The sequence below is a fragment of the Melozone crissalis genome, unplaced genomic scaffold (assembly GCF_028551555.1).
Source record: "Melozone crissalis strain CALT ecotype California unplaced genomic scaffold, PUWL_Pcris_2 ptg000120l_1, whole genome shotgun sequence".
NCBI lineage: Eukaryota > Metazoa > Chordata > Aves > Passeriformes > Passerellidae > Melozone > Melozone crissalis.
The window spans coordinates 1-24,730 of record NW_026535896.1 but is presented as its reverse complement, the minus strand read 5'-3'; the positions used below and the strand labels follow the sequence as shown (position 1 = coordinate 24,730).

Here is a 24,730-nt window from a genome sequence, read left to right as displayed (position 1 = left end):
CTGTCTCTGATTTTCCCCCAATTTCAGCATTTTAGGATCACTTGCAGCAGTTGTGCTGTTCTGTCAGTTCAAAGAGCTGCTGTGCTCCCCTTTGGAGAGGGAGAATTCCTTCCAAGTCGTGTTCTGTCTCATTTAGGGGTTGTTCAGTCCAATCCTTGGCTTGTGAATGTTGTTGGGCAGGAATTTGGGATATCTGGGGCCAGGTGAGGCCGTGCTCAGCGCAGCGTGAGCTCTCCCAGGGTGAGCAGTGAATAATTCCCTGTGAATTCCAGCTCCCTGAAATGCAGCTGGCTCCCTCCCAGCCCTTCCCTGGGGTTTGCACTCCTCAGCAATCCCCCTGTATTGGAATATGAATCCCAATATTACCAGTTAGATGGTGCCTGGGCCAGTCTGACCCTCGCTGCTGGGCCAAAGGCGGCAGCTGTTGTGTGTCACCCCAGAGATACCTTTGGCTTGCTGGAGGTTGCAGCTGGGCACTGAACAAGTCCAGGCTTGGTAGGAACTCCGTTTACCTCAGGAGGAAAGCTTCTGGCGAATGGTGAGGAGGAAAAGGAGATGGATTCTGCCGGAGGGTTTAATATCCAGAGCTTTATTCCGTGGTTACAGAGGTCTGAACGTGGGCAACTGCTCCAACAGAAATCCGACCGCGTGCTCTGATTGCCTTTTAGGGACAGGGGGAGGGGAGGGGACAGGTGAGCACTACTCAGGTGGGAGGGACAGGGTCTCAGGGGACAAGGGACACCCAGACAGGCCAATGACCCCCAGGCCTGAGGAGCATCCTTTGAACTTGACCAACCACACCACGCCTTGCTGGAATGTTCAGCCTGATTGACAGGACTCACTCAGCAAGGGGCGAGGGGGAAGGGAGAGTGGGATATTGGCACACCTGGGAAGGGACCCGGAAGCTTAAGACACACTGCAACAAGGAACTCCATTTACCTCAGGAGGAAAGCTTCAGGCGAACGGTGAGGAGGAAAAGGAGATGGATTCTGCCGGAGGGTTTAATATCCAGAGCTTTATTCCATGGTTACAGAGGTCTGAACGTGGGCAACTGCTCCAACAGAATCCCGGCCGCATGCTCTGATTGCCTTTTAGGGACAGGGGGAGGGGAGGGGACAGGTGAGCACTACCCAGGTGAAAGGGGCTGGGTCTCAGGGGACAAGGGACACCCAGACAGGCCAATGACCCCTGGGCCTGAGGAGCATCCTTTGAACTTGACCAACCACACCACGCCTTGCTGGAATGTTCAGCCTGATTGACAGGACTCACTCAGCAATGGGCGAGGGGGAAGGGAGAGTGGGATATTGGCACACCTGGGAAGGGACCCGGAAGCCGAAAACAGGACATTACAACACACCACAACAGCCCTGGCTGTGCTGGTTCACAACCTGCATCTGAGCTCCACCTCCACGCCGAGCTCAGGGCCACGTCCAGACGCCTCAAACCCTGCCAGGGGTGGGAAAAGTGAGAGCAGAGCTGCTCTCAGTGTTCTCAGGGCTGCTGCAGCTGGCACAGGGCTCTGCCAAACTGCAGGGGAAGGGCGGGGAGCGAGCTCAAACCAGAGGTGAGAAGCAAAAATCTGAATTTCTGGGTCATGCTAAAGCCAGTGAAAAATGAGGGTTAAAGAATTAGGTTCCTTTCATTTTCTTACCTCTGGATCAGGAATGTTTTAAATAACTGGAAACAAACTAACAAATGAATATTTAAAATAACTGGAAACAAGCTAACAGGTTAAGGAACATTTTAAATAACTGGAAACAGGCAAAGGAACATTTTAAATAACTGGAAACAAGCTAACAGGGACACGAATATTTTAAATAACTAGAAACAAGCTAACAAATGAATATTTAAAATAACTGGAAACAAGCTAACAGGTTAAGTAAATATTTTAAATAACTGGAAACACGTTAACAGGTAAAGGAATATTTTAAAATAACTGGAAACAAGCTAACAGGTAAAGGAACATTTTAAATAACTGGAAATAAGCTAACAGGTTAAGGAACATTTTAAATAACTGGAAACAGGCAAAGAAACATTTTAAATAACTGGAAACAAGCTAACAGGTACATGAATATTTTAAATAACTAGAAACAAGCTAACAGGCAAAGGAATATATAAAATAACTGGAAACAAGCTAACAGGTTAAGTAAATATTTAGAATAACTAGAAACAAGCTAACAGGCAAAGGAATATATAAAATAACTGGAAACAAGCTAACAGGTTAAGGAATATTTAAAATAACTAGAAACAAGCTAACAGGTTAAGTAAATATTTAAAATAACTGGAAACAAGCAAACAGGTAAAGGAATATTTAAAATAACTGGAAACAAGTGAACAGGCAAAGTGAGTATCTTAAGTAACTAGAAATAAGGTATCAGGCTAAAGAATATATTTAATAATGGGTAACTAGCTAACAGGCAAAGGAATATTTCAAATAACTAGGAACAAGCTAACAAGTTAAATAAATATTTTAAATAACTGGAAACCAGCTAACAGCTTAAGTGAATATTTAAAATAATTGGACAAAAATAATTGGCCCTGCTTGCAACAGAATTGCGGAGAAGAAGGGTGCAAGCAGTGGATTAACAGTGTTGATGCCTCAAGATTTTAGATTTTATATTTCTATTTATTTGCAACCTTGCAGTTCTTTAGTGTACAACTCTAAACTCCACACACAGTGGGAGCTGCTGCTTCCCCATTTGGGGCAGACACAACAATTCCTCTCCAGGATTTCAGCTTTTCTATTTTCATCTATTTGAAAGAGATGATATTGTATTTAATACTACTACTACTACTACCAATAATAATAAATTATATTTAATGACAGTATATTATTATATTTTCTATCTACTTGTAATCCTGCAGTTCTTTAGTTTGTAACTCTAAACTCCATATCCAGTGTGAGCTGCTGCTTCCCCATTCTGGGCAGACACAACAATTCCTCTCCAGGATTTCAGCTTTTATATTTTCATCTATTTGAAAGAGATTATATTATATTTAATACTACTACTACCAATAATAATAAATGATATTTAATAATAGTATATTATTATTTTTTCCATCCATTTGCAATCCTGCAGTTCTTTAGTGCAGAACTCCAAACCCCACACACAGTGGGAGCTGCTGCTTCCCCATTTGGGGCAGACACAACAATTGCCCTCCAGGATTTCAGCTTTTCTATTTTCCCTCTACTTGAAAGATATTATATTATATTTAATACTAATACGAATGTTAATATTACTACTAATAATAACAATAAATCATATTTAATAATAGTATATTATTATATTTTCCATCTGTTTGTAATCCTGCAGTTCTTTAGTGCAGAACTCCAAACTCCACACACAGTGGGAGCTGCTGCTTCCCCATTTGGGGCAGACACAACAATTCCTCTCCAGGCCTGGCAATCAAGGACACCTCACTGCCTCAGGGCCCAGAGATGGAAACAAAAGGGGGTTGGGGGCAGCAAACTTGGCGTCAATGACTTCATTGGCTGAAGCTGGAATTGGCAGATTCACCCCCAAAATGTAAATGGACCAAACTTATAAAAGTGTGAAAGTCAGTGAGTCCATTTTTGGGTGCAGCCCCTGGAGGGCTTCATCTGCCCCAAACACCCGAAAACCTGAAGGAATAACGAATTTTTATTCTCTCAATTTTGCCTGGTGCTGTTTTTAGGTATCCCAAAAAGGATCAGCGTGGCCACCACCACTGCGGCGCCGCTCAGCCCCTGCAGTGGCGCCTTGGCTCCATCTCTGGAGCCTGCAGAGTCCAACATCTCCCTCCCAAGACTTGTGGGGGTGATGGGGAGGAGCTGCTGCTGCTCACTTGGAGCCTTGGGGCAGCCGTGGCCGGGCTTTGAGGCTGAGTGGAGATGAAAAGTGACAGAGTGTTAATACATTAGGCATTCATTTTGTATCATATTAGTGCTGCTTGTAGTGGGTAAGTGAGATGTCAGAGCCGGTTATGTGCAATTAGGAGCCCACAACTGAACATCCCATGGAGGAGGGAACGGGGATGTGAGAGGAGCGAGGGATTTGTCTTTCCAAACAAGCTGGGAGATAAAACCAGCACTGGGAGAGAAAAGAAATGATGGGAAGGATTCCACTGAGTGATGAATGGGAAAAGAGATTTGATTTACAAATAAACTTTAGCTTTGCTGATAAATTAAATTGGATATTGAAAGATGAAAGAAACAATGGGGAAGAAAAACCCCTAAATTCCATAAGAATTAAAAATCAAAAGGGAGAGTTGTACATTAGAGGGGAATCTTTGGTATCAGGCGCATCAGGGAATCTGAACATCTCAAGTACCTCAGAAATGGAGGAAACCCCCTAAATTCCATAAGAAATAAAAATTAAAAGGCAGGGTTATACATTGGAAGAGAATTTTTGATATCAGGCGCATCAGGGAACCTGGACCTCTCAAGTACCTCAGCCAATGGGGAAAAACCCCTAAATTCCATAAGAATTAAGAATTAAAAGGCAGGGTAATACATTAGAGGGGGATCTTTGGGATCAGGTGTTCTGGGAAGTCTGAACCTCTCAAGTACCTCAGAAATGGGGGAAATACCCCTAAATTCCATAAGAAATAAAAATTAAAAGACGGGGTTATACATTAAAAGGGAATCTCTGGTATCGAGCACATCAGGGAATGTGAATTTCTCAAGCACATCAGAAATGGGAAAAACCCCCTAAATTCCATAAGAATTAAAAATTAAAAGGGAGGGTTATACATTAGAGGGGAATCTTTGGATCAGGGAGTCTGAACCTCTCAAGTACCTCAGAAATGGGGAAGAGAGAAGGGAAATGTGGCTGGAAATTGGGATTAAAAGGAGGCTGCATCCTCCAAAAATTGGAGAGACCCCAGGGGATGCCCCATGGCCTCTGCCTTGATTGGAATAAAGTTCCAGGACTGCTCTGTCTCCTGTTTGGACATCAACCTCTGGTGTTCGTGGATTGATTTTCCTAAGAGATGGGCTGAGCAGGGACTGAAGGCTGGGCCTCAAACCTGCACCAAACCCTGCTGGGAATGGGATCTGAGGGATCTCTGCTCTGCACACAGCAGCCAAATATTCTGGTGGCTCCTCGTGGCAATCCTGGCTCCAGAACATCGGGAGATTTCAAAGCCAAAATGAACCCGTTGGAACAGTAAATTGCAATAATTCAAATTCCTTGGAAAGGAGATTTTGTGGGATTTGCAGATGGAAACCTGGGGCTGTTTGCATTTCCAGGAGCACAAGAGGGAATGGAGCCAAAGGAAGCAAACTGGGCTGGTTGAGTTTCCCAATTCTTGCCTCAATTCCCTCCTGCAGGGAGGGATGAAGTCCCCCTGATGGGAAAAACCCCAAGTGTGAAAACCTTGAATTTCTTGGTCCCTTTTTGGGCAAGTTTAGAACAAGCTGAATTTCCAGGACACCAAGCACAAGTTCATTGCCTTCTGATTAAAATCTTGATGCAAAGGGATAAAAAAGGGAGAATGAATCCTCAGCACAACAGCATTTTTACTGGGAATCCTTATCAATCTCTCAAGTCTCTTCCAATCTCCTCAGTTTTCAGAGTTAGCTGATGCAACCTTCTCCTTGGATTTCAAAATGGGTGAGGGAAGATCTGATGGACAAATACTGCTTTGAAAACAGTTTTGTTGCTGTCTCTTTGGGTTTGTATTCTGGATTCTGCTCCGTGTCTGCCTTGGGCACAGAACTTCATTTCTGTGTGCCTTCATTTGTGCGTCCCTGAACTGACAGCAACAAGAGATTCCCTGCGAGACTGAGGCCTAAGAATATTCCCCAGACAAAAGAAACCCTAGAAATTATCACTGAAACCATCTTCCTCCTCTTAACCCTTTTGAAACCAGGTGAAAGAGTGAAATTTGTGATGTTTAGGGATGGAATTTTTAGGTTTTCTTGCCTTTCGGTCTTCAAGGTACACAAAGTAACCCAAAAATTCCTGGAGAAAAAAGAAAAGGAAATATCAGAGAGCCATGGAATAGGGAAAGAAACCTTAGAAATGATCACTGAAACCATCTTCCCCCTTTTTAAAATCAGGTGAAAGGGTGAAATTTGTGATGTTTAGGGGTGGAATTTTTATGTTTTCTTGCCTTCATATCATTAAGATACACAAAGTAACTGAAAAATGCCTGTGAAAAAAGGGAATATCAGAGAGCCATGGAACAGGGAAAGAAACCCTAGAAATGATCACTGAAATCATCTTCCTCCTCTTAACCCTTTTGAAAGCAGGTGAAAGAGTGAAATTTGTGATGTTTAGGGATGGGATTTTTAGGTTTTCTTGACTTCAGATCTTTAAGGTCCTGTCCTGGTACAGCCACCCCACATCGCCTCCCTGGCTCATCCAGGATTTCCCAATGAAGGATTGCTGTGCACTGCTGATATTTCTGCTGATAAAACACCACCAGTGCAATTCCAGTCCCACTCCTGTTGCAAACCTCTAAAAAGCAGAGGTTTTGCTCTGCTTTTGTTGGTTTTTCTGATGAATCACCTCATTTAGGCTCTAGGAAGAGTGAATTTACTCACACAGGATATGCTCTAATGCTGTCCTGGTGCAGCCATGCCAAATTCCCTCCCTGAGATGGGCTGAGCAGGGAATGAAGGCTGAGCCTCAAAACTGCACCAAACCCTGCTGGGAATGGAATCAGAGGGATCTCTGCTCTGCTCACCCAGGCTCATCCAGGATTTCCAAGTGAAGGATTGCTGGGCACTGTCGGTATTTCTGCTGGTAAAACATCACCAGCCCAATTCCATCATCAGTCCTGTTGCAAACCTCTAAAAAACCGAGGTTTTGCTCTCCTTTTGTTGCTTTTTCTGATGAATCACCTCGTTCAGACTCCAGGAAGAGTAAATTTACACAGGGAAGAGTGAATTTACTCACAGACTAGTGCTGTGCTGGTGCAGCCACCTCAAATCCCCTCCCTGGCTCATCCAGGATTTCCAAATGAAGGATTGCTGGGCACTGCTGATATTTCTGCTGGTAAAACATCACCAGCCCAATTCCAGCCCAATTCCAGCCCCTCTCCTGTTGCAAACCTCTAAAACCCAGATGTTTTGCTCTGCTTTTGTTGGTGTTTCTGCTGTCCCTGGCCTCGCTCCCTCCCCTGCAGTCCCAATTCCAAACTCTTCACGTCACCGCTTGGAAGCCGGGCCGCGCACGGGCCTGCGCTGTGTTTGCTCAGCTCCCCCGGCCTCAGCACATGTGGTTCCAATTCCAGAGGCTCTGCAGGGCTGTGGGGATGGGGATGGGGCTGGTCTGACCCCTCTCCTTCACCTCAGGGAGGGGGAACCACCCTTTATGCAGCATCTTTCCCATTTGGGATGCTTTTGTGTGGTGGCGGGGCCTGCTCTCTGTCTGCACAGCTCCCCCAGCGTCAGCACATGTGGTTCCAATTCCAGAGGCTCTGCAGGGCTGTGGGGATGGGGATGGGGCTGGTCTGACCCCTCTCCTTCACCTCAGGAGGGGGAGCCACCCTTTATCCAGCATCTTTCCTATTTTGCGTGGCGGCTGGGAGGCGGCTGCAGGCAGCGTGCTGGGGCCAGCCCGTGGTCACTGGGAGCACTGGGGCTCCCTGGAGAAGACAACCCTTGGCCTGTGCGACTGTGGCAGCCAAGGAACACAGCGAGCAGATGTCCCAGGGCACAGCCTGTGCTCCCTTAATGGCCCTCAGGGGACGGCGGCCGCCTCCAGGCTCCCTCCCCGGTGCAAGGAATGCACGGAGCCGTCTGCGAGGAGACGCTGCCTGCTGTTTATTTTGGCCTGAAACGCTGTCAGGGTAACTGAGAGCGCTGCTGTGGTCTGAGCGTGAGTGGGGCTGCCGACCTTTTTGGGTTGTGCTCATAACTCTGGGATGAAACAACACAGCTTTGCTTCATCCTGCTCTACCCGCAGCAAAAACTGGGGGAGGAACCCAAGGGGACGTGAAACCCTTTGTGTGCCTGTGTCTGAACAGCGCAGCGGGGAAAGAAGAGGTTTTGTTTCTCCAGAGATTGTTTTTGAGGCCCTCTGAGCCTTAAATGCTGGAGTGTGGAACTCACAGCTGGTCACGCCAGCAGCCCTGCAAAGTCTGACTGCACACGGAATTCCTTGGCCATAAAAGTCATGTTCAGCCTCCTCCTCCAGCAGCTGAAATCCTGAATCTGCTGATTGCAAAACCCTCAGGGTTTTTCTCGTCAGCACGGGATGGGGGGCAAGCTCTTGTTGTTAGAGGAACTCAGTAAATCATTTCCTATAAGACTCCAACAGATGTGAAACATCCAAAATTCCTGCCACGAGGGAGTGGTTCAGAGCTGCAACATGGCAGGCTGTCCTTTTCGTTTTGAACTCCCTAATACATTATTCCTGACCCCTAATTTAGACACATCCTGTTCTCAGACACGTCGATTTTAGCACAAAACTGTGAGGCAGATGAGGGATTATCCAGCTGAAGGAACACCCTGGTGTAGTTCTGTGCATGTTTATTCTCTCTGGGCTGACTTAAGGAGGAAGTTTTTGTTTATTTGGGTTTTTGTCACTAAAATGAAGTATTTCAGCAGTTCAGGTCTGGCTGAGAGCAGCTATAGCAGGGGATTTTTGTGGTTTTTATCCAACAGCCTGAATTTTGGGAAGAGTGGGTGAGTCAGGACCATAGGGAATTCATAAAATCACAGAATCACCAGGTTGGAAGAGACTTTTAAGATCATCGAGTCCAACCCAGCCCCAACCCTTCAACTCAACCCTGGCACCCAGCGCCACATCCAGGCTTTGTTAAACACACCCAGGCATGGTGACTCCACCACCTCCCTAGGCAGAATATTGCAGAATTTTATCACCCTTGCTGTAAAAACCTTTTCCCAATAACCAACCTTCTTCCTTCTTGTGAGACATAAACTTTAAGGAATTTAGGGATTTTAGAGGAGCTGAGGTTTTAGTTAGAAATAAGCTTTATTGGAGTTAATTAAAATCAATGGGTAGGCCTTGATGAAGTTAAGAGTTAGTACTTAACTAATAATTGATTGCTTGGCAACACAATGTTGGGTTAGCTGGGTTTATAATGAAGAATACAGAAACTGATAAATGGCTTTTAGGAACATAAGACAATTGTGGCCTCCTCTGTTCTGAAACCAATTGAAGGTGGGAATGGGAGTTCTACCAAGGGTTCATTTGTCAGATTTGCATTGAAAAGGCAGAAAGGGCAGAAGGAGGAAAACTTCATTGACTTCCTCATTTTGGGACCCCTCCCCATGAAAGGGACCACTGACCCATTTCAAGGAACAAACTGCACATGCTTAATGGCTTTTGAACTAATTACCATGCTTAATAGCTTTTGAACTAATTACCATATGAAGTGGGGAATGGGATGTACCAAAGTTATAAACATGCATTTATATTTTGGGTATTCAATACTTGTACAGATAAAAGAGCTCTGTAATCACCTGTAAATTGTGGTGTATATTTGGGAGCTATCCCACAATAAACACACACTTTTTAACTTTAAACTTTTAGTTAGAGAGTTTTTGGCTATTGGTACTAGATCAATATCCATATTGGGAATGGGATGTACCAAAGTTATGAACATGTATTTGTATTTTGGATATTCAATACCCAAATAGATACAAGGACTCAGTAATCACCTCTAGATTGCAGTGTGCATTTGGGAGTTATCCCACAATAAACACACACTTTCTAACTCTAAACTGTTTGAGAGTTTTTGGATATCGGTACCAGATCAATATCCATATTGGGAATGGGATATACCAAAGTTATGAATATGCATTTGTATTTAAGGTATTCAATACTGGTATAGATAAAAGGACTCTGTAATCACCTGTAAATTGTGGGGTGTCTTTGGGAGCTATCCCACAATAAATACACACTTTCTAACTCTAAAATGGTTTTGGATATCAGTACTAGATCAATATCCATATTGGGAATGGGATCTACCAAAGTTATGAACACGCATTTGCATTTTGGGTATTCAATTCCTGTATAGATAAAATGACCCTGTAATTATCTGTAAATTGCAGTGTGTATTTGGGAGTTATCCCACAAACCCTTTCTAACTTTAAACTGTTCGAGAGTTTTTGCCTGTCACAATTGGATATCGGTGCTAGATCAATACCCATATTTTCAATAAATCACTTGGAAATCTCCCATTTTCCCTCATGGGAGCGGCACAGAGGCGAGGGTGACTTTTAGGAGGACGCCAGGGAAGGAAGCCGTGCCTGCAGGGACAGTGCTGTGCAGGGAGGATGAGATGTGCCCTGGCACCGGGGCTGCTCCTGTCACACCTGCACCCAGCCCGGCTGTGATCCTAACCAGCACAAGCAGGCAGGGCACCCATCACAGGTGAGCCGGGGATTGTTCAGACAGGGCACAAACTCTCTGCGTGTGGATAAGTTTTCCTCAGCAGCAGATTCCAGGCGTTTCCTGAGTCACCTCCAGCCTCTGCAGCTGCAGGACAATCACAGGTTGCATTTCTGCTCCTCTCTGGGCATCAGGAATATTGTGGTGCAAATCTCATCTTTGATAAAATAACCAAAATGAATCATAAAAAGCGCTGCTGAAGGACAAACTGCTCAGATGTTCCTGGAGAAGCTGAAATTTTTCAAAACCTGTTCTGGATATTCACGTTTTAAGTGAGCTTGGCTTGGCCTTGGGTGTGGTTTGGGCTAAGCTTACAAAGCTTTGTTGTGCATTTCTTTTGTCCTGATTCTCTGAATCTTTTCTAGGCTGTTCCTCCTAATTCCAGCAGTTAAGTGATACAGAACAACCTATTACTTTTTAAATAGCAGAACCTATTTTTAGCATTGCTCCCTAATTCAAACCTTCTGAACCTAATGAAAGATTAAAGTCTGGAAGCTCTTTAGCTTTTAGGATGGGAATTTGCCCACAAATAAAAACGTCAGCAACGCATTTATTTCCCCTTTGATTCTGCTTGTCTGGTGATGTGTGTTTGATGTTGGGGTACGTGGGGGGTGTGTACATACATTTAATTGTAACGGGTACGGAAACTCTCTGGGCTCCAGCATGGAAATGTGGAGTCCTGGAAGGATTCAGGCGTGAAAACTCTGCTTTGGGGGCACAGAATTTGTGATAAGGCCAAACACAGCCCGGGTTCAGTCAGCATTTGCTGCTTGCTGTGCTGCACAGGCTCCTTCCCTCTGCTCCCATTTCAAAGGGCTGATGCTGCTGAAATTCAACCCCTTTTATGACATTCACTCACAATGAGGAGTCCTTAAAACGTTGTTGAAACGAGTTCTGAGGAATTCCTCGAGCCTGACATCTTTGCTGAGGGATCCAGCCTGTTGTCCATATTTATTTGTTTTTAATTTATTCAAACTCTGCAAGGCAGAAGGGGCTGAGAGGGCTGAAAACCCCTTGGAATCCTTCCCCTGATCAATCTGGGCGCTGTGGGGATGGTTTTGGGCTTGATTAAAATCTTTGTTGCTTTGTTTTCCTTGGAGATTTCAACGCGGGGAGGGATGAGAGGATGGCTGTGGTTGTCTGCAGGGTGTGGGGTGAGTTATTGTAGTTATTGTCCCGGGAACAATGCAGGGAACAGTCACACAGGGTCACTGCCGTGCCACCCAAAGCCAACGCTTCCAAAAGCATTGAAAAACAAAGAAAAAAAGAGTTGGGTAAGCAGGAAAAGCAATGCCACCTCCTCCTGGAGTCATGGGATGGGAGCTGAGTTGTGGCAGTTCCAGTTGTGGGTTTCTCTGGGATTGAAAGCACTTGAGATGATAGCTCATGTTCAGACTCAAGTATTTATTTATTATTTCTTATCAGTGAAACAGTCTCACTACTGTGAGTTCTGCAGCAAGGCACAAAATGACCAAAAATCTCGTTTCAACGTCTTTTAAGACTAAACTATCCAATTAAGAGCTGACACCTGGATTATTTTCCCTTTTAACCCAATAACTGATCCCACAGAGCTACAATGGGGACTTTCCTGCCCAATTACAAAATGCCACCAAACCCATGGAGAAGAAGGAAGAAGAAGAAACCCAGGACAAACCCTGTGCCCTCCATCTTGCTCCCATCCACAACACACTAAAAATCCCAAAACCTCAACTGGGAGAATGAGTCAGGCTGGGGAACTGTTGGTTTCTCTGGGTCTGGTTTGAAGGCACTTGAGATGATAGCTCATGTTCAGACTCAGGTGTTTATTATTTCTTATCAGTGAAACAGCCTCCCAACCATGAGTTTGGCAAGGCACAAAATGGCAACCATCTCTTGTTCCAAGGTCTTTTAAGACTCAACTATCCAGTTAAGAACTTATTTTTCTGCCCAATTACAAAATGCCACCCAAACCCATGGAGAAGAAGGAAGAAGAAGAACCCCAGGATGACACCCTGTGCCCTCCATCTTGCTTCCATCCACAAAAATCCCAAACCCTCAATTTCTTTACCCAGTGACACACCCACACTGCTCTCTATAATCCATTTCACCCTTTTGTGGGTTCCTGTCTATCCTGGAGTCTTTAGGAATCTTTCCCATGGATGAGGGTCAGAGTCAGTCAGGGCACCCCAGAGCTGACACAGAAATATTCCCAGTATTCCCAGCAGACACAGAAATATTCCCTGTGCTGCTCTGCGTTTCCACACTGAGTGAAGCCACAGGCAGCAATTCCCAAACTCCTGCGAATTCCACACAGGATGTGGAAGGGGAGCCGAGGCTTTGTTGGGCAAGAACTGTGGAGCCTGCAGAAATGTGGCATTGCTTTGGGACGTGATTTCTGGGAAAATTCAGCCCTTTTTCCATCCATTGTGTGCAGGATCCAGCCCTCGAGGCCACCCAGGGCTGGGGAGCTCTGGGAGGGGAGGTTTGGAACAGCTCAGGGATAAATAAATCCCTTTGCAGCCCTGCTCTGTGTCCTGGGCAGTGCTGCTGGAAGGGGCAGACACTGCTCTGGCAGTCTTTTAAATTAAACTTTAATTTTTAACCATGAAAATGGTTAAAACCTTATTTATTTATTAAAAACCCCATTTACTCCAACTTTTAACCATGAAAGTTGTTGAAATCTTATTTATTTATTTAAAGAAATCTAATTTACTTCAACTTTTAACCATGAAAATGGTTTAAAACATTATTTATTTACTAAACATCTCATTTACTTCAACTTTTAGCCATGAAAATGGTTAAAATCTTATTTATTTATTAAAAACCTCATTTACGTCAACTTTTAACCATGAAAATGGTTAAAATCTTATTTATCTATTAAACATCTCATTTACTTCAACTTTTAGCCATGAAAGTGGTTAAAACCTTATTTTTCTGTTAAAATCTCATTTACTTCAACTTTTAACCATAAAAATGGTTAAAACCTTATTTATTTATTAAAAATCTCATTTATTTCAACTTTTAGCCATGAAAATGGTTAAAACCTCATTTATCTATTGAAAATCTCATTTACTTCAACTTTTAACCATGCAAGTGGTTACAACCTTATTTATTTATTAAAAATCTCATTTATTTGGACTTTTAACCATGCAAATGGTTAAAGCCTTATTTAATAATTAAAAAATCCCATTTATTTCAACTTTTAACTATGAAAATGGTTAAAACCTCATTTATCTATCAAACATCTCATTTACTTCAACTTTCAACCATGATAAAGCTGAAAACCTTATTTATCTATTAAAAATCTCATTTACTTCAACTTTTAACCATCAAAATGGTTTAAACCTTATTTATCTATTAAAAATCTGATTTATTTGGACTTTCCTTGCAAGGTCTCACCTACACAAATTTCAGGGAGTGTTTGTTCTTCTTTGGATAATAAAACCTAGAAGGGACCTGCATTTATTTCTGGCTCCTTTTTCTCTCCTGTGCCATAAATTCTTCCATATTTCTGCACCTAAATCACAATTTCATCCCTGTTTGATGCAGTAAAACCTTACCCAAACTGTGGAAAATGTGAGATTTGTTCATGTTGAGGTCTTTTGGGATTTTTTTGTGGGTAATTTCTCTACCTGGCTCTTTTAAGAAGCTGTTTTATTTTCCTTTCGGCATATGGAACTGGAGGGAAATAAAGGGAGGCTCCTGTCTAAAGAATCTGCAAAATTTAAACTCCTGTGGGAGTTTAAAGCATTAACGAGGATTAAAGAGACAAGGGGAGTTAAAATAAGATTTTTTTTCTTAATAATGTTATGGAAACGTTTGCACAGTGTGTGAGTTTGGTTATTGGGTCAGTGATGAATCAGCTCCAAATTATTTCTGATTTCTTCGAAAAAATAAAGGGTGCTGTAGGAATTTGTCACTATTCCATTGGGTGTCTCCTTGGTTTTTCTCCCCATTTAGATGATGAGTTTATAAATTCATCATAAACTTCCTCAAACCCACAGAATATTTCCTGGGAGCACCAAAAATCCCTCTAAGGTGCGAGCTTTGCTAAACCCAGCAGGTTTAAACCAGAAAAGAACGAAAACTCTGCCATAATCTCGCAGAAAATGATAATTTTTTTATGGAAAACGTGTAGCAGGATAAAGTTTAAAAACACAAAACACCTGCGAGGTTGTGCAGGAACCCTCAGAGCTCCCCAGGGCTTGGAAAAAGTCGCGAATGTCGCGGTTGTGGCGCCATAATTAAGATTATTGATCAGTGATGAGGCAGTGGGGCGCTAATGAGGGCAGCAAGGAGAGCTCCAGGGAAAAGCTGGATCCATCCTGGGCAGGAATTCTAATCGTGTTTGGCAGATGGAGCTCGGAGAGCAGCGAATCCAGCGATAAACTGGATTAATTTTCCCTTTTAAGCAAGCAGCTGATGTGGCTGGGCAGGAGCTTTCACTGGGAGAGAGCTGAAGGCTGAACCTGTCCTAAAATTCTGGATATTTAATGGAGGGGATGGTAATTCTTGATAAAGTGTTTGGGAAGGAGAAATTGAATCTCCAAATCTCAGCAGCTGAGGGATGGTTGTGGTAACTCAAGGCAGAGCTGAGAATGGGAGCAGAAAGGGATTTTCTAAAATTTCGTCCTGAAGAAATGGGAAAAATGAGGGAGAGTCGTGTTGGGCGTTAATTTTCTGCCTGGTTTTCATTTGAAGGTTCAGTGAAAGCTCCTTCTATTTAAACATTCCTATTTAAACATTTATATGTTTAAATAGCATACAAGTATATAAATAGTACATAATAATATTAAAAATACAGGAATAAATCCAGCCTGAGTAATTGGAACCTCTTGTGCCATTGCTCTGTCCTGCCAAGTATATCAAAAGTATATCAATAGTTATTAAAAATATTAATATGTTTTTAAATATGGGAAGAAATCCATTATTATATTAATAATATTAAAATATTATAATATTAAAACAATAGGAATAAATACTAATAATACAATGCTATTAAAATAATAATATTAAAAATACAGGAATAAATCCGGCCTGAGTAATTGGAACCTCTTGTGCCGTTGCTCTGTCCTCCCAAGTATATCAAAACTATATCAATAGTTATTAACAATATTAATATATTTTTATTAAAAATATAGTAATGCATCAATTATTATATTAATATTATTATAATATTAAAATAATAGGAATAAGTACTAATAATACAATATTATTAAAATAACAATATTAAAAATATAGGAATAAATCCAGCTTGAGTAATTGGAACCTCTTGTGCTGTTGCTCTGTTCTCCCAAGTATATCAAAACTATATCAATAGTTATTAAAAATATTAATACTTTTTATTAAAAATATAATAATATGTCAATTATTATATTAATATTATTATTATATTAAAAATAATAGGAATAAATACTAATAGTACAATATTATTAAAATAATAATATTAAAAATATGGGAATAAATCCAGCTTGAGTAATTGGAACCTCTTGTGCTGTTGCTCTGTTCTCCCAAGTATATCAAAAGTGTATCATAAGTATAATATTAAAAAGTATATCAAAGGTATAATATTAAAAATATAGGAGTAAAGAATATGAAAAATATAGGAATAAATACTAATAATATAATATCATTAAAATAATAATATTAAAAATATGGGAATTAATCCAGCCTGGGTAATTGGAATCTCTTGTGCTCCTGCTCTGTCCTCCCAAGTATATCAAAAGTATATCAAAAGATATCAAAAGTATATCAAAAGATATCAAAAGTATATCAATAGTATATAATAATGTTAAAAAACCAGGAATAAATCCAGCCTGAGTAACTGGAACCTCTCGTGCTGCTGCTCTGTCCTCCAGGATTGTGTGCCCAGCCACACGTGGGACTTCCCAGCGCTCTGAACTTCCCCAATTTTCTGCACTTTCGCAATATTTGGCCCAGGAAGCAAAATATTTCCTCCCACTTCGTTTCACAGGGAAAAAAAGAAACAGTTTTAGGGTTTTGTTTTGAACAGCAAAAGTGCAGAACAACTCAAGAGAAGATTCAAACCCCAAGAATCTCCCACAGATCTGCACCCCACAAACGGCAGCGGAAAGAATCTTTGCACCCCAAGAATCTCCCAAAGATTTACATCCCAGGGAAATTTGGGTGGGGAATTTTTGATTCTGACTCCAATGCCTTTAACCTTCCCTCCCTCTGGTATTTTGGGTCACTTTTAACAGAAGATTCAAACCCCGAGAATCTCCCAAAGATCTGCACCCCACAAACGGCAGTGGGGAAATTTGGGTGGGGAATTTTTGATGTTGACTCCAAGGCCTGGAACCTTCCCTCCCTCTGATCTTTTGGGTCACTTTTAACAGAAGATTCAAACCCCGAGAATCTCCCACAGATTTGCACCCCACAAACAGCAGTGGTGCCCCAGGGAAATTTGGGTGGGGAATTTTTGATTCTGACCCCAAGGCCTTTAACCTTCCCTTCCTCTGATCTTTTGGGTCTCTTTTAAGAGAAGATTTAAACCCCAAGAATCTCCCACAGATTTGCACCCCACAAACGGCAGTGGTGAAATTTGGGTGGGGAATTTTTGATTTTGACCCCAAGGCCTGGAACCTTCCCTCCCTCTGATCTTTTGGATCATTTTTAACTGAGTTTGAACTTCCCCTGCCGAGTCCACGTTTACAAGTCGGAGATGAGCAAAGCCAGGTATTTATGTTGGATTTTTGTGCAGATTTCAGTGGATGCAGAACAAAATCTCCATCAGGCAGTGCCTGAGGCAGGGCTGGCTGAAAATCCCATTTCCCAGCAGCCGAAAATCCCATTTCCCAGCAGCTTTTAGGGCCTCCAGGGCCCTTTTGAGGGATTTATCTCACATTCCGCGGGCTCTGCTTCCCTCTAGCGGCTGCGCTCGGCGCTTCCCTTTTTATTTCTGTTTTGCATCCTGACAGAGCAAAAAAACTCACAGGGTTTGGTTTTGGCGCTGCTATTCAAAGTTAGTTCCCAATCCTACTTACTTCACGCTTTTCTTAAGTTTAACCCTCTTCTTGAAAGGCTGGTTTCTTATTTCTGATATGCAGAATATTTCTGATATATATCTATTTCTGATATAAATAATATTTCTGATATAGATATCTTTCTGAATACATAATATTTCTAATAAATATCTTTCGGATATGCATAATATTTCTTATATACATCTTTCTGATATATGTATTTCTGATATACATAATATTTCTGACATACATTTCTGACATATATATCTTTCTGATATACATAGTATTTCTGATATATATTTCTGATATATACAATATTTCTTATACACAGTATTTCTGATAAACATAATATTTCTGACATATATTTCTGATATAAATAATATTTCTGATATAGATATCTCTCTGAATACATAATATTTCTAATGAATATCTTTCTGATATGCATAATATTTCTGATATACATAACATTTCTTATATATATTTCTGACATATATATCTTTCGGATATATGCATTTCTGATATACATAATATTTCTGATATATATATATATTTCTGATATGCATAATAATTCTGACAAACCTAATATTTCTGACATATAGCTATTTCTAATATGCATAATAATTCTGATATATTTATTTCTGATATACATATTTCTGACATATATATCTTTCTGCTATGTATAATACTTCTGGTATATATATTTCTGATAAACATAATATTTCTGATAGGCATAATATTTCTGGTATTTACTGATATATATATATATATAGATATATATATTTCTGATATATTTACTTCTGACATGCATATTTCTGATATGTATAATATTTCTGATATATATATATATATTTCAGACATACATAATGTTTCTGACATATATATTTCTGATATACGGTATTTTGAAGCATTTCCATATCCTTTTATGGTGTTAAATTGAGGCTGCTTGTCCCAAGCCTCCATCCTCAAAACCCCAAAAAATCTATTTATCACCCCGTGACAAACTAACTATTATTCTACTTAAATTTCTTGACTTGGAATTCTCCATATAAAGGTTGATAATTATTTTTTCCAAGGGCTCAATCAAAGGCACAGGGGGCTTGGGTTTCATGCCAAGGTCTTGGAGCCCCTTGGCTTGTCTTGAGCCCTTCAGGGCAGCCTGAGGGATTCCCTGGGTTCCGACATCTGACCAATCTGAAGACTGAAATTTGAAATTTGAAATTTGGAATTTGAAATTTGGAATTTGAAATTTGAAATTTGAAATTTGAAATTAACGGAAATTTGCAATTTCTCCTCCAGCTTCCTGTTCCGTTTGGCTTGGCGAGGCCCAGACCGAGTTCAAGAGGGTGGCGGAGGAGAACGTGACCCTGCCCTGCCACCACCGCCTGGGGCTGCTGGAGCAGGGCAGCCTGGACATCGAGTGGCTGCTGCACATCTCCGAGACCGTGCAGAAAGCGGTGGGTCTGCTCGGAAAATCACTTTATTCCTGCCCAATGTAGACCTGCAGCAGAAATAACCGCGCTTTTTGCACCATTCTCAGGGCAGGAAGCGGTGGGTCTGCTCAGAAAACCGATTTATTTCTGCCCAATAGAAACCTCCAGCAGAAATAAATGCACTTTTTGCACCATTCTCAGGGTAGAAAGCGGTGGGTCTGCTGAGAAAATCACTTTATTTCTGCCCTCACGCCACCAGGCCGCCATTTCGCAGCACTGCTGTGATGATCTCTGCAGCTTGTTCTGATGATGTTTGGAAAACAGAGCTGACTTAAAGACTTTAAATTTTTAGATTTTAGAATGTGGAAAAGTTATTTGATATCCAACGTGGACCAGGTCGGGTTACAATGGATTTTTTTTTGCTTAAATGTAGTCAGTCCTCATTAAATCAGGTTCAGAAGTGCCCTTCAGGCTTTCAAAATAACCTTGGATTTTGCAGGCCCAGTTTTTGAATCTTTGGTTTAGTACAACACACAATAGTTTAGTCCCGATAAAAATGAGAAAAATGAGATCTGCAGGGACTTAAATCAGCACAGCCAAATCTCCAGACTGCTTTGATGCGTTGTGGCACAAACTGATGCCTGTTTCCACACTTGTACAGTGCCCAATATCAACCTCCAGCAGAAATAAATGCGCTTTTTGCACCATTCTCAGGGTGGAAACCCAGGTTTGCTTCCCCACCCTGCCTCATGCCTCCTGTGTGATTCCTGACAAGCCATGGGATGTGCAGCTCCTGGAAACGCTCAGATTTGTTATTCCTTATGAAAATAAAACAACAACTCAATGTCTGCTCTGCTCCCAGGTGATCACCTACTCCGGGGGCCGGGTTTATGATGACCTGAACGAGGAGCAGAAGGGCCGTGTGTCCTTCACCTCCAACTTCCTTGCTGGAGATGCATCCCTGCAAATCATCTCCCTGCAGTCCAGCGACGCGGGGAAATACATCTGCAAGGTCAAGAACGCCGGCCAGTACGAGTGGGCTCGCATCACCCTCAAGGTCGTGGGTAAGGGCAGCTCCTTGTGCTCACAAAGGGGAAATAAGAAATCCAGACTCACTTCCTGGGGAGAGATTGGTTTCAGCAGGGTAGAAATACACAGAGACACCTCAAGATTGGGTTTCAGTGCCCAACTTTAAATCTTCCTTCGCATTTTTTGGCCACAGGAAGAGCCGAAGGAATTTGAGGTTGGCGTGATAGCACTGAAGTGTGATACCTCAAAAAATTCATAAGATCAACTCATGCTCAATGGCTCCATCATGAAAATATCAAGATCACCATCTGATTACCTCTCTAGTAGGTTTCTGCCTAGCACAGACACCTCAAGACTGGGTTTTAGTGCTCAATTTTAAATCTTCCTTTGTGTTTTTGGCCACAAGAAGAGCCTAAAGAATTGGTTTGAGGTTGCTGTAATAGCACTGATCTAAGTACTGAACCCTCAAAAAAATTAATGACGATCATCTCATGCACAATGGCTCCATCAAGGTTCCCATCTGATTGCATATCTTCTAGTAGATTCCTGCCTAGCACAAAGACACCTCAAGACTGGGTTTTAAAGAACTGGTCTGAGGTTGGTGTACTGAACTATGCTGAACCCTAAAACAAATTCATAACGATCAGCTCATGCACAATGGCTCCCTCATTAAAATATCAAGGTTCCCACCTGATTACATCTCTAGTAGGTTTCTGCCCAGCACAGACACCTCAAGATCAGGTTTTAGTGCTCAACTTTAAATCTTCCTTTGCATTTTTCGGCCACAGGAAGACCCTAAGGGACTTGAGGTTGGTGTGATAGTACCAAACTGTGATAAGTACTGAACTCTCAAAAAATTCCTAAGATCATCTCATGCACAATGGCTCCACCATGAAATTATCAAGGTTCCCACCTGATTACATTTTTGGGTTTCTGCCTAGCACAAAGACACCTCAACACTGGGTTTTAGTGCTCAACTTTAAATCTACCTTTGTGTTTTTGGCCACAGGAAGAGCCTAAAGAACTGGTCTGAGGTGTGATAGTACTGAACCCTAAAACAAATTCATAACAATCAGCTGATGCACAATGGCTCCATCATGAGATTATCAAGGTTCCCATCTGATTACGTTTTTAGGTTTCTCCCTAGCACAAAGAAACCTCAACACTGGGTTTTAGTGCTCAACTTTAAATCTACATTTGTGTTTTTGGCCACAGGAAGGGCCTAAAGGACTGGTCTGAGGTGTGATAGTACTGAACTAAGTACTGAACTCTAAAACAGTTTCATAAGGATCATCTCATGCACAATGGCTCCACCATGAAAATATCAAGGTTCCCACCTGATTAGTCTCTAGGTTCTTGCCTAGCACAAAGACATCTCAAGATTGGGTTTTATTCCTCAGCTTTATATCTGCCTGTGCATTTTTCGGCCACAGGAAGAGCCTAAGGGACTTGAGGTTGGTGTAATAGCACTAAACTGTGACAAGTACTGAACTCTCAAAAAATTCCTAAGATCATCTCATGCGCAATGGCTCCACCATGAAATTATCAAGGTTCCCACCTGATTACATTTTCAGGTTTCTGCCTAGCCAAAGACACCTCAAGATTGGGTTTCCAGAGAGCAAACTCTGCTGTGATGCCATGACCTGTGCTCTCCTTGCAGAGAAGCCCTCCAAGCCCAAGTGCTGGCTGGAGGGGGAGCTGCTGGAGGGGAAGGAGCTGTCGCTGCAGTGCCGCTCGGCCTCGGGCACGGCCCCCATCTCGTACCGCTGGCAGCGCCTCAGCGAGGAGGACGAGAGAGCCGAGCCGCTGCCGCCCAGCTCCAGAGTCAGTGAGTGCGGGCTGGGCTTCCCTGGAGTGCGGGGATCACGGGGGGGATGCTGCTCCAACACTGCTCCAACACCGCTCCAACATTGCTCCAACACTGCTCCAACACTGCTCCAACACTGCTCCAACATTGCTCCAACACTGCTCCAACACTGCTCCAACACTGCTCCAACATTGCTCCAACACTGCTCCAACACTGCTCCAACATTGCTCCAACACTGCTCCAACACCGCTCCAACATTGCTCCAACATTGCTCCAACACTGCTCCAACACTGCTCCAACATTGCTCCAACACTGCTCCAACACCGCTCCATCACTGCTCCAACACTGCTCCAACACCGCTCCAACATTGCTCCAACATTGCTCCAACACTGCTCCAACACTGCTCCAACATTGCTCCAACATTGATCTAACACTGCTCCAACATTGCTCCAACACTGCTCCAACATTGCTCCAACATTGATCTAACACTGCTCCAACATTGCTCCAACATTGCTCCAACACTGCTCCATCACTGCTCCAACACTGCTCCAACACCGCTCCAACATTGCTCCAACATTGCTCCAACACTGCTCCATCACTGCTCCATCACTGCTCCAACATTGCTCCAACATTGCTGCGGCTGTACCTGGGAGCTGGCACACCTTTCCTCCTTCTTTCTCCTTCTTTTCCCCTTCTTTCTCCTTTCACTCTCCTTCTTTCCTCTTTCTTTCTTCCTTCTTTTTCCTTCATTCCTCCCTCCTTTCTCCTTTCTTTCTTCCTTTTCTCCTTCTTTTTTCTTCCTTCTTTCCCTCTCCTTTCTCCTTTCTTTCCCTCTTATTTCTCCCTTCTTTCCCTTTCCTTTCCCCTTTCTTTCTCCCATGTTTTCCCTCATTTCCTCCCTTCTTCCTCTCTTGTTCCTCTCTTCTTCCTTCCTTCCTTCCTTCCTTCCTTCCTTCCTTCCTTCCTTCCTTCCTTCCGCCACTTCCGCCACTTCCGCCACTTCCGCCACTTCCTTCCTTCCTTCCTTCCTTCCTTCCTTCCTTCCTTCCTTCCTTCCTTCCTTCCTTCCTTCCTTCCTTCCTTCCTTCCTTCCGCCACTTCCTTCCGCCACTTCCTTCCTTCCTTCCTTCCTTCCTTCCTTCCTTCCTTCCTTCCTTCCTTCCTTCCTTCCTTCCGCCACTTCCTTCCTTCCTTCCTTCCTTCCTTCCGCCACTTCCGCCACTTCCGCCACTTCCGCCACTTCCGCCACTTCCGCCACTTCCTTCCTTCCGCCACTTCCTTCCTTCCACCACTTCCTTCCTTCCGCCACTTCCTTCCTTCCTCCCTTCCTCTCTCCTCCCTCCCTCCCTCCCTCCCTCCCTTCCCCTTCCCCTTCCCCTTCCCCTTCCCCTTCCCCTTCCCCTTGCCCTTTCCCCTGGCATTGTTCTGGAGCTGATTTCACCCCACAGATCAATGCGCTCCTCTCTGCCCTACCCACAGCTGAAGTTCCTCCCTCCATTTGATTAACCCCAGTGCTGTTTCACCCCCAGACATCTCGAACCCCGGGCAGGTGCTGCTGAAGAACCTGACCCAGATGAGCACGGGGCTCTACCAGTGCGTGGCCACCAACGAGGCGGGGCAGGAGAGCTGCGTGCTGCAGGTGACAGTGCAGCGTAAGTACCGCCCTGGGCAGGGACACCCCCACAGACACCCTGATGGACAGAAAGGGGACACGGGAGGGATTTATCAAAAATACGGATATTGATCTAGTGCTGATACACAGCTGTGATGGACAAAAACCCTCGAACAGTTAGAGTTAGGAGGTGTGTGTTTATTGCGACATACACACTGCGATTTACAGGTGATTACAGAGCCCTTTTATCTGTACAAGTATTGAATACCCAAAGTACAAATACATATTTATGACTTTGGTACATCCCATTCCCAATATGGATATTGATCTGGTATCGATATCCAAAAACTCTCAAACAGTTTAAAGTTAGAAAGTGTTTGTTTATTGTGGGATAACTCCCAAATACACACTGCAATTTACAGAGCCCTTTTATCTGTACAAGTATTGAACACCCAAAATACAAATACATGTTCATAACTTTGGTACATCCCATTCCCAATATTGGTACCAATATCCAAAAACTCTCTAAAAATTTAGATTTAGAAAGTGTGTGTTTATTGTGGGATAGCTCCCAAATACACACTGCAATTTACAATGATTACAGACTCCTTTTATCTGTATAAATATTGAGTATCCAAAACACATGTTCATAACTCTGGTACATCCCATTCCAATATGGATATTAATCTAGTACCGATATCCAAAAATTCTCTAACAGTTTAAAGGTAGAAAGTGAATGTTTATTGTGGAATAAGTCCCAAATACACACCACAATTTACAGAGTCCTGTATCTATACAAGTATTGAATACCCAAAATACAAATATTCATAACTTTGATACATCCCATTCCCAACATGGATATTGATCTAGTACCAATATCCAAAAATTGTCTAACTAAAAGTTTAGAGTTAGAAAGTGTGTGTTTATTGTGAGATAGCTCCCAAATACACACTGCAATTTACAGAGTCCTTTTATCTGTACAAGTATTGAATACCCAAAGTACAAATGCATATTTATGACTTTGGTACATCCCATTCCCAACATGGATATTGATCTGGTACCGATATCCAAAAGCTCTCAAACAGTTTAGAGTTAGAAAGTGAATGTTTATTGTAGGATAACTCCAAACACACACCACAATTTACAGGCGATTACTGAGTCCTTTTATCTGTACAAACATTGAATAGCCAAAGTATAAATACATGTTCATGACTTTGGTAAATGCCATTCCCAATATGGATATTGATCTAGTACCAATATCCAAAAACTCTCTAACAGTTTAAAGTTAGAAAGTGTTTGTTTATTGTGGGATAGCTCCCAAACACACACTGCAATTTACTGAGCCCTTTAATCTGTACACTGAATACCCAAAATACAAATAGATGTTCAAGACTTTGGTACATCCCATTCCCAATATGGATATTGATCTAGTATTGATATCCAAAAATTCTCTAACAGTTTAAAATTAGAAAGTGAATGTTTATTGTGGGATAGCTCCCAAATACACACTGCAATTTACAGATGATTACAGAGCTCTT

At 42.5% G+C, this 24,730-nt stretch overlaps 1 protein-coding gene across 1 annotated transcript in view; it reads left to right on the top strand.

Annotated features, from left to right (window-relative positions):
* Window positions 1–23,232, top strand: part of CLMP (CXADR like membrane protein) — a gene marked incomplete at its 3' end in the record, with an annotated part of 63,404 nt that extends 40,172 nt beyond the window's left edge. Inside the window, exons 2-5 of the mRNA XM_054292989.1 lie at window positions 18,611–18,768; window positions 19,607–19,808; window positions 21,434–21,601; window positions 23,110–23,232. Coding sequence (XP_054148964.1) covers window positions 18,611–18,768; window positions 19,607–19,808; window positions 21,434–21,601; window positions 23,110–23,232 — 651 coding nt within the window. The remainder of the gene's footprint in view (window positions 1–18,610; window positions 18,769–19,606; window positions 19,809–21,433; window positions 21,602–23,109) is intronic.
* Between the last annotated feature and the right edge of the window lie 1,498 nt (window positions 23,233–24,730).